The following is a 9,478-nucleotide window of genomic DNA, read 5'->3' as shown; positions in this document are numbered from 1 at the left end:
CCTCATTCCAATCCTCAACCATTGACTAAGGCCTCAACGTCTGGTAATGAACGTGCCATAGTGCATAATCCCATAGTACATAATCCCATTGTGTCTAAAAGTGAAAACGTGCCACAGTGCATAATTTAATGTATCAGCAACTAATAAATGATGTTACATAATCTAATCTAATCTAACCGAACCCAACCCAACCTTAATATTAATGTTTAAATTGCAGTTTATGTCAGAAAAGGCATGTGAGGAAGATAGGTCGGACTTTATGCGGATTCCTGACTATATTAAGTCCTTTGAAGTGAGGTTAGATTAGGTAAGTTAAAGGTTAGGTTATAATGAACCGACTCGTTAATTTATGCAACTTCCAGACTGTTTTTGCACAATTGAAATAGTGGGTGAAACACAATAAAATAACAATATCAAAAATGCTTGCGCATTTTTGATATCGTTATTTCATTGTGTTTCACCCACTATTTAATTGTGCAAAAACAGTCTGGAAGTTGCATAAATTAATGAGTCGGTTCATTATAACCTAACCTTTACCTTCCTAATCTAACCTCACTTCAAAACACTTAATACAGTCACGAATCCGCATAAAACCCGACCTACCTTCCTCACATGCCTAAATAAGAATTGATCATTTGGTTTCAAAACGAATTGATTTGATTTCATTCCGCATTAGATCAAGTATAAACAGTTGTTTGCTCTTCTCACTCAGTCCTCACTCCTCACTCTTCACTCAGTACGGACCCGTCCAGACCACGCCATATTACCATTACCTTCAGTAGGTACCGCTCAATTATCCTTGTTAGATTCGTAATCCTAACCTTTGTTTTATGGCCGCTACCGCCACTTAGGAATCTCTCCGACCAAAACTGATTGCATTTTTGGATTCAGCGTTAAAAATACTGTAAGTAGATATATACAAATTACATCATATCCCAGTGTAAATACGGTAAATATTTGCCTTAATTTGATATTGCTGCTGATTCTATATGGTTAATTTGGCTAAAATAATAAACACCCTTTTGTTTGTATTTCATATATGCCATAATCCCAGCAGAAAACGTCATTGGAGGCAGTCATTACTCTGTGCTATTTCATTGGATTACTCTATTTTACGTCAATTGTCTGTTGTGTTGTGTTTCTTGTTTCTTGTCAGTCAGTCAGTCTTGTCATTTGTAATTTTTTCAATTTTCTACACAGCCGTAAAGTTTATTTTTACTGTAATATTCAATAGAATAGAAAGTATTAGTCACTGGTTTTGTGTGTTGCTATCATAATCATACTTGCAACATTTATTACATAATAACAGTTAATAATTGCGTTGGAGTGTAACTTAGATTATTTTAGTTAATTATTATTGTCACAAAGAAGATTCTTCAATCGAGAAGGGCATATTATCAGTAATAATGGGTAAGATAAACAATTAAACTGTTTTAATATTAATGTTACATCTTTTCTGGCTACTTTATTACACCCATCTTAAACTCTAGGTAGCCTACTACATCGGCCAGTGGTACTACAGTTAGATGGCACCTTCTAACTTTTTCCCACATAACCTAAGACGTAACCTGCGAAGGTTGTGCAAGGTATTTGTTCTTAAGAAAAGAAGGGAACCATCAGAGGGTTTTCTTCCTACAAAAAATCTTCAAACTTCAAGGCTTTGTGTCTTCAGCAATTTTGTTTTTGCTGCCTAACACCGCAACTTTGTTTTCCTTTTGGATCTTCCTCTGGGTTATTTTTGAATTGCCACGGATTTTCGGCCCCAAAATATTCGCTTAACTTACTTTTGTACTCTTCAATGAGTAGAAAAGCAATTCTATCATCACTTCACTCCGTCATAATGGAAAATTGTACAATCTGCCTATAAAATAAAACTAGCCTAAATCTAGGCTACAACAGTGTCTCTTCACCAAACCAACTAATACTGAGAATCCCTCTTAGTTTAGAATCCCTCCCTTTGCCTGTTTTTTGGATCTGTCAAAACCTAAACGAATTACCTGCGATCGGTTACCAAGCACCTCACAAGCCTTAAAACGACCCCCAAACTAAGCCGCTGTTTGCTATCAAATTGTTCAGTGCTCATTTATATTCCGTAGTGTGCATTGCTCTCTAGTAGCTAGGTATTTAATTTTTATAATTTCCATTATTAATCATAGTAACAATGTTCCAGACTCCAACAGACCAGAGTTATATGAAGATGTTAAGCTCTTCAGAAATGCTCGTGAGCGTGAAAAGTAAGTTTAAAATATAGATTTGTTAAATTTATTGCTTGTTCAATTTTGATCATAGCTTATTTTAAAGCTTCCCAATAACAATCAGTAGGCCGTTATTAGGCAGTAGTCTACCGTATGTTAGACACACCATTAATAAAAAATATAGGTACTAATAAGTAAATGTTGATAAAATAAGATATTGTTACCAGTAATTAATTTCAATTGGCCTTTACAATTGTTGTATTACCCCCATAGAATAAGATAAAGTTTGACTTACTAGATCAAAACAGGCCAAATCAATAGACATCGTCATATCTGGCGAACACGTCAAAACCCTATAGCCTACCTCTCTTGTGGTCCCAGACACATCATAATTTCCTACGACCTTGGAAACATTATGTCATCATCGCCCCCATTTACAGCGAAAGTATGATCTTTGCAGATGCGTACCGGTACTACAATTCGCAAAAAGCTCTTTCCAAGCTCGATTTTCTGATTTGGCGCTTTGGAACACCATTTGATCACTCAAGATTTTGAGCCAAACTTAGCTCGACTCAAAAAACAAGATGTTCGCGACAGGACCTTTCTTTTTACAAAACATTGTAGGCCCTCGAATATGCCTGATTAAAATCTATTTTGGCCAAAACATAACTTTTGAAACTTGTTCTTCTAACCATTTACAACCACAATTAAACGTTGAGTATGTTTCAGGTATGACAACATGGCTGACTTGTACGCTGTGATCAATACGTTGCAGAACCTAGAGAAGGCGTACATTAGAGACTGTGTGACTCCCAAGGAATACACAGCGGCTTGCAGCAAGCTGCTGGTACAGTACAAGGCAGCATTCAAACAAGTGCAGGGCGAGGACTTTCCCAACATCGAAGTGTTTGTCAAGAAATATCGGGTGAGAATCTGATACAGTATCTTGGGTGGATATTACTTTAAAGCTGTTGAGTAAAATTGAAACCTTATCATAACTAGTTTTTACCTTTTGATTAGACAAAACCCCTAATGAAACAAAGGAGGGGCTGCAGCCCAAAAGCCGCCCATAAAGTCCATCTATGGAAAGTATCGAAAGAATTATCTAGAAAAGAAAATTATATGGCTCATGCGCATCTTCCTTCACTACCATTGATTTGATTATTTGAACATTTAGGCCTAAGATAATTGACTTTGGACTAATTCTATACCATAGCGTCTAGCGATGTGACTCTCATAACTTTGTGTAGTTATTTTAAGGAGAATTCAATTGTAGATGATCGTCGTAATTATGGGAAATGATATGAAAGTTGCCGTGGTGGCGGGAGATGATCATAGTGTTATCGTGATTGAGAGAACACCATTAGTTGTATTGACCATTAGTCGTAAAAATCCTTGTTTTGTTAGCGGCATACAATTTTAATCCATTCACGGCTATTCCATATTTAACTAGTATTAATCGGATTACCTCTGGTGTGGTTAAAACAGCCAATTTTATTTTCATTATACAACTTTCGGGGGCACAACATGAAGGCAAAGTAGTTTTTTTAGACGAAAAGGAATTGTATAATGAATTTAAATACTACCTAGAGTTTAAAGTTTATTTAGTTAGTAATTGTAAAAAAACTTTTCTTCAGTTGGACTGCCCAGCTGCCATGGAGAGGATTAAAGAAGATAGACCAATAACAATAAAAGACGACAAGGGAAACACTAGCAAATGTATTGCTGATATTGTGTCGGTAAGTTAGGCCTACTAAAGTAACAACTAGGTTATGCTTATGTAATATAGACTACTGGTAAAAGCTTAGTAGGGATAAGTGTTTGGTAATTGTGGTTTTAATAAATGGTCCTAGCTACTATTACTACATCAACATTACATTTACATTACATTACATTGTTACTATTGTCAACATTTTGTAGTGGATACCAACTGTTTTGGACTTCCTTGAACCCGCAAAAGTTATTTTCTATGTGGTGTCTGTGTGTGTTTAAATTTGTAGGCTATACAGACTGCACACTTAAATCTGATTTGGTTTAAATTTAATATGTGGGTACTATTGGAGATGATGCTACATTATGGTATCTCCAAGGATTTTTCACTTTTTAGAAATTTTGATCTTAATTATTGTGATTTCAATTTCCATAAAAACCCCAAAAATAACATAATATTCTGATAAAAAAAAAAAAAAAAAAACAGGTTTTATTTTGACTAAAATGTAGTATGTTATAGCTTTGTCATAGTCAACCTGAAAATGATACAACTCCCAACGCTGAAAATATGGTTCAAAAGTGTTTTTGAAATCTAAAATTTTTGTAATCTACCCTTAAAAACCCGTTAAGTTATCCCCTCCGGTTAGTTAGCATGACTGTTTGGAATACTTTGCTCATAAAAGTAGTAGAATCTTAAATTTTAAATCATAATTGGAATTAAATGACAATTTTAATCGGGAATTGTTTATTTGATGTATAATCAGTTTAATTGCATTTCAGCTGTTTATAACTCTGATGGACAAACTGCGACTGGAGATCAAAGCAATGGACGAGCTTCACCCGGATCTGCGAGACTTGGTCGACACGATGAACAGACTGAGTCTACTGCCTTCGGACTTTGAGGGGAAACGTAAAGTAGCGGAATGGCTCTCGGTGTTAGACAACATGGGAGCTTCCGACGAGCTGTCTGAAACTCAGGTAAATAAGCCCCAAAAATTTATAAGGTTGATAAGCTTCCAAAAGACACGGAAGCTCGGTGATAGCGTGTAGAGACGGGAAATGCTGTTGTTGTAAACAGTCAGGAAAGTTTATTAGCATTTCGGTTGTTTTAGATATATAACTATTATTGATGCACCAATCACCTCCTCATCCAGTACATTTCAGCCAGTCGTTCTGACGCAGGGTTTTTTTTTACTCCCTGTTATTCGGGTTGTTCGGTAGTTCCTTAAAAACACTAGGCCTATTACCAATATTTTGATATGCTCACTATTAGTAAGAAGGCCTGTGATGTTTTTAAACTTGCCTGTTGGGTGTAACAGTTTAGACAACGTTACAGAAATAATATGATCCTCAGTAGTCTAATCTATTTAGGTACAATATTATTTTTTAAGCTCGATGTTAATAAAAAGATGTGTGGGATAGTTATTTAATATACTCGTTCAAACAGGGCAGCTGACGTTGAAAAAATACTTCGACATAGGCGACACTTCAGTAAATGGTTGTTTGTAAATGTGATACTTTTTTACAATTTTCATCAGTAATTTTTAAATCAAAAAAATTTTCTAATTTAGCTTACACTTGGATCACGTTGTTACACTACAGTCACGTTAATCCGAACTTTTTTGCATCTAACACTGTGATTGTCCTACGCAATGGCTGAAAATCTGTTTGATCTAAAGTGATCGCAGAAACACCCATGATCATCTCCCGCCACGTCTTAACATGAACATAACGCTGTTAAAGAATGGGAATGGACGATTGGCCATATGGTGGCTATTACAAAATTCATGCACAATTCTTCCTTTGTTTCTTAATCCTTTCAGTGCAATGCAACGATATATCGCTGTGCAAGTTTCATCCGAAAAGTGTGAACTGTATTGTGCCTACCCGACTTTCGATTGTGTGAGTTTAAAGGCTCATATCGTTTACTCCTCAGTTATTCTTTTGAAACGGCTATGATTCCTCATACGACCGAGGCTCAAAATATCGTACCATATCATTTTTGAGATGAACAATTTTCATTTTTACAATTTTTTTCTAACGCACTAGACTTTGCCCCTGCAGCAAGCCTAGCACTTTTCGAATAAAATAAGAAAATAACTCTTAACATTTTTGGAAAATTACAATTCTCTAGCAACAAAAGGTTTAACCTTTAATAGATTATTTTTCTCTTCCCTTTTCTACTCCAATGTATGTACACTTATATACGCTTTCCCATTATTTTAGGGCATGTTGTAATATTAAATATTATTTTCATTCCTAGGTGCGTCAGCTCATATTTGATCTCGAGTCGTCATATAACGCATTCAACAAGCTTCTTCACAACAGTAGCTAAAACCTGTCTCTGTGGCTCTGAACATTATATTACATTTCATTTATTACTAATTATTGATGTTACTTTGTAAGCTTTAACGATTTGAATGAAATTGAACAAATTGCATTATAGAATTGCTTGTATAATCTAAAAAAAAACTTAGTAATAAGCTTTTATATGTGTTTTAGATTTTTTTGTTGTGCCAAAAAAGCTTGGTTATGGCCATAGATTTTGCTTGTTCCTATCTTAGCCAATAAAATATAGCATTGGATTTCGTTAGGAAATATTTATTTTTGTAATAGTTTTATTGTAATAATTTACAAATGAAATGCTACAAACTTTGAAAAGACGTTAAGCTTTTTTATTTTCACGAGCTAGAGGTTGTATTTTGTTAGTTGAGCATTTACAAGTTGGTTTGCAATAAGGTAAATCCCAAGATAAAATCAGTTACACTATAGAACGATATGTCCTAGCAAAATGTTTATTATTTATTATGTATAATGAAGAAAATTCTGCCACAATTAAAATATTAAATATAAATCAGCTACACACTTTGATCAGTAGGTAGGTACGGTATAAAAAAACTTTTTGATGAATAAAAAACTTGTATAGCTGTACAAAATTGTATATACCTTACTGGTATATGTTTGCAATGTAATTTACTTGTTTGCCTTAATCAGTCTAGTCCTGTTAACGTTTTGCCGATAACATTTTTGTTGCAATATTGTATTTTATTTATTAAATTTCAGAGTTGTGATAGTATTGTGTAACTACGTATGTAACTTATTGTAATTAATTGAAAATTGTTAGCATATTTAAGGAAATGCCTAAAGATGAAAAATGATTTGAACAGATAATACATACATTTTTTACAAATATAATTTGTTCCTTATTCACACCACCTTCAAACAACCTCTCTACATGTTTTTAATGGGAAAATACTTGGAAGTTGAAGAGTTCAAGTGGATTGGTATGGGCCATTTTTGTTTGGTGCAATTACTTATACGAGTAAACTTTACTATAAAGGACAGTGTCAGACACTGTATTTTAGCTTACTAAAACTTTTTTCACTACACTACACAGTAATCAGCGTTTTTCTGTATTGGTTTTAGACCCAAAGTTGTTAATTACATAAAGGGACCAGTTAAGTCGGCTGGAGAAGGGGCAGTATAAGAGTATGGTTACAAGGGCAATATCAAACGTACAAGGCTCTTTTAACAAACTTGGTTTGAAAATACAGTGAATCCGAGATATTGTTAAAATAAGCTGGCTAAGAAGAAAAAATTAGATTTAAGTGACCCTGGTAGGCTCAGAAAAGAATTAGTGAATTTTGTATAATGAGGCTAGACTAGAATGGAGCAGGAGTCGTCTTGGTGACTCAAGTACTAAAGGTTACTACCATGTACTGTCTTCTTGGATGGCTTTTACAAATCTAAATACAGTAGACTCCCTCTAGTTCGGCCACCTCGGGACCCGACCACTGGCCGGACTACAAAACGGCCGGACTAACCTGATATAGTGCATTTTACATAATCAAAATACAAATAATAGTATTGCGCAATTGTGATATGTTAAGTATTTGACCTTGGTTCAGTAATAAAAACTGTAGGTAACGTTTAAAACCACGCTTACTCTAGCAAAACAAAAAATAATACAACACTGTACGTACAGCGATAAATCACGTAAAGAACAGAACAATAGAAAGTCTGGTACTGCAAGCTACTGCTACCGCAGTCAGCATAGGCTAATACTACATTTTGTTTCAGAACACAAGAATTTAGCTAAAATCATTAGATAACTCATAAAACAGCATAAAATCATAGTACTTAGTCTTAAAGATAATAACGACAGTCGTAAAATAAGATGAGGATAACAATGGATGAAAACACCGCTTATTCTTTTTTCTTTGTTCTTCTATTCTTTCTTTAGTTTCTCTTTATCCAAACATTAAACAAGTTGCCATAGTTACTAATCACCCAATCACAAACTGATGTGAGATAGCAAGCACACAGCAGACAGTTGTGTAAAGAGCAGATGATTGTCAATGCAAGTGGTTAGCTTGACCTTGAAGCTAATAAAGGCTATTTCTTTGTTTTGCTTCAATTTATTTTTGTCAAATAAACCGCGTTATTTCAAAAATGATAATGGGAGTACCTACCGCATAAAAAAATGGTCCGAAATATTAGATTATACACTGCATTTCAACATATTATTCTGAAGAAAAACTATTTATAAAATGTTCTTGATATTTTTGACGTTATGTAACATAGTTTTACATAGGTAATATGCAACAATCCACCCATAGTAGCACCCGTCAACTAAACTGACATGAATTGTTTACTTCTATGGCCGGAAACTAAACAAAACATTCATGTTGAATCCTGTCCAAGGTCATTCGCCCGTGACGATATGACTTGTCCCTCTGAGACCGGGCCGGACCATCCGGCGGCCGATCCAACCGAAGCCGAACTAGAGGGAGTCTACTGTATATAAAAGGCAAAGCCCTCACTGACTCACTCACTCATCACTAATTCTCCCACTTCCCATTTACCTAGGAGGCTGAAATTCGGTACACCGATTCTTTGGGCATTAAATATAAAACTAAGTAGTTTTTATTCTGATCGGGCTTACGGGCTCTGCCCCAGTGGCTCTGGAGTTTCCCATATTAACCTAATGATTTTTCATATTTAAAAGGAATTAATGAATCTTAACAGTTGTTTCAATTAAACAAGTTGGCTCTGTTCTATGATGTTCAATAACATTGAAGTTACAAGCATTACCAACAGGGTGCAGCACTATTATTTTTTTTAAATTTATAACAACAGCTAATATGCAACCAAAAGGTGAGTGAGCGTAGCGAACAAACTTCAACCTGGAGGCGAGTTAGCATAGCGAACGAGCTAACCTGAAGGCAAGTGAGCGCAGCGAACGAGCTCCAACCTAAAGGAGAGTGAGCGTAGTGAACGAACTTCAACCAGGACGTAATTGAGCCATGCGAATACCAACGATATAAACAACTCATGGATCGCTAGCTCAGTTTTGGCCGCGCGGTCGAGCTTCCCCCACCATCTACTGGCAGAAGCTGACGCAGCCCGTACATTCACCATTATAAAACATACTTTTTATTTGCTGCACTGTTGAAATTTATAGGGATAAAATATTGCTAACGCTTGTCAAACTCTTTTTACTAGTTAAACCTTTTATGTCTGTTTTGTTTCTTGCAGAAAATAGCCCATTTGAATTCTTTAAAACTACAAAT

At 35.2% G+C, this 9,478-nt stretch overlaps 1 protein-coding gene across 1 annotated transcript; it reads left to right on the top strand.

The window, feature by feature from the left end:
* The first annotated feature begins 1,150 nt into the window (after positions 1-1,150).
* LOC128994227 (vacuolar protein sorting-associated protein 28 homolog) lies at positions 1,151-7,092 on the top strand. Its single transcript, XM_054418624.1, has 6 exons — positions 1,151-1,410; positions 2,171-2,234; positions 2,925-3,120; positions 3,833-3,934; positions 4,686-4,883; positions 6,169-7,092. The coding sequence occupies exons 1-6, from the start codon at positions 1,407-1,409 to the stop codon at positions 6,238-6,240; spliced, it is 636 nt and encodes a 211-aa protein (XP_054274599.1). The 5' UTR covers positions 1,151-1,406; the 3' UTR covers positions 6,241-7,092.
* Positions 7,093-9,478: the final 2,386 nt, after the last annotated feature.

Source organism: Macrosteles quadrilineatus, unplaced genomic scaffold (genome assembly GCF_028750875.1).
Source record: "Macrosteles quadrilineatus isolate MER2022 unplaced genomic scaffold, UCM_ALF_1.0 Scaffold_5__1_contigs__length_97177068, whole genome shotgun sequence".
Lineage (NCBI taxonomy): Eukaryota > Metazoa > Arthropoda > Insecta > Hemiptera > Cicadellidae > Macrosteles > Macrosteles quadrilineatus.
This window is presented reverse-complemented; position numbering and strand designations above follow the sequence as displayed.

Coding starts and splice junctions, on each gene's coding strand:
- LOC128994227 (XM_054418624.1), top strand. Junction 3,121..3,832: donor TGTTTGTCAAGAAATATCGG/GTGAGAATCTGA, acceptor ACTTTTCTTCAG/TTGGACTGCCCAGCTGCCAT. Junction 3,935..4,685: donor GTATTGCTGATATTGTGTCG/GTAAGTTAGGCC, acceptor ATTGCATTTCAG/CTGTTTATAACTCTGATGGA.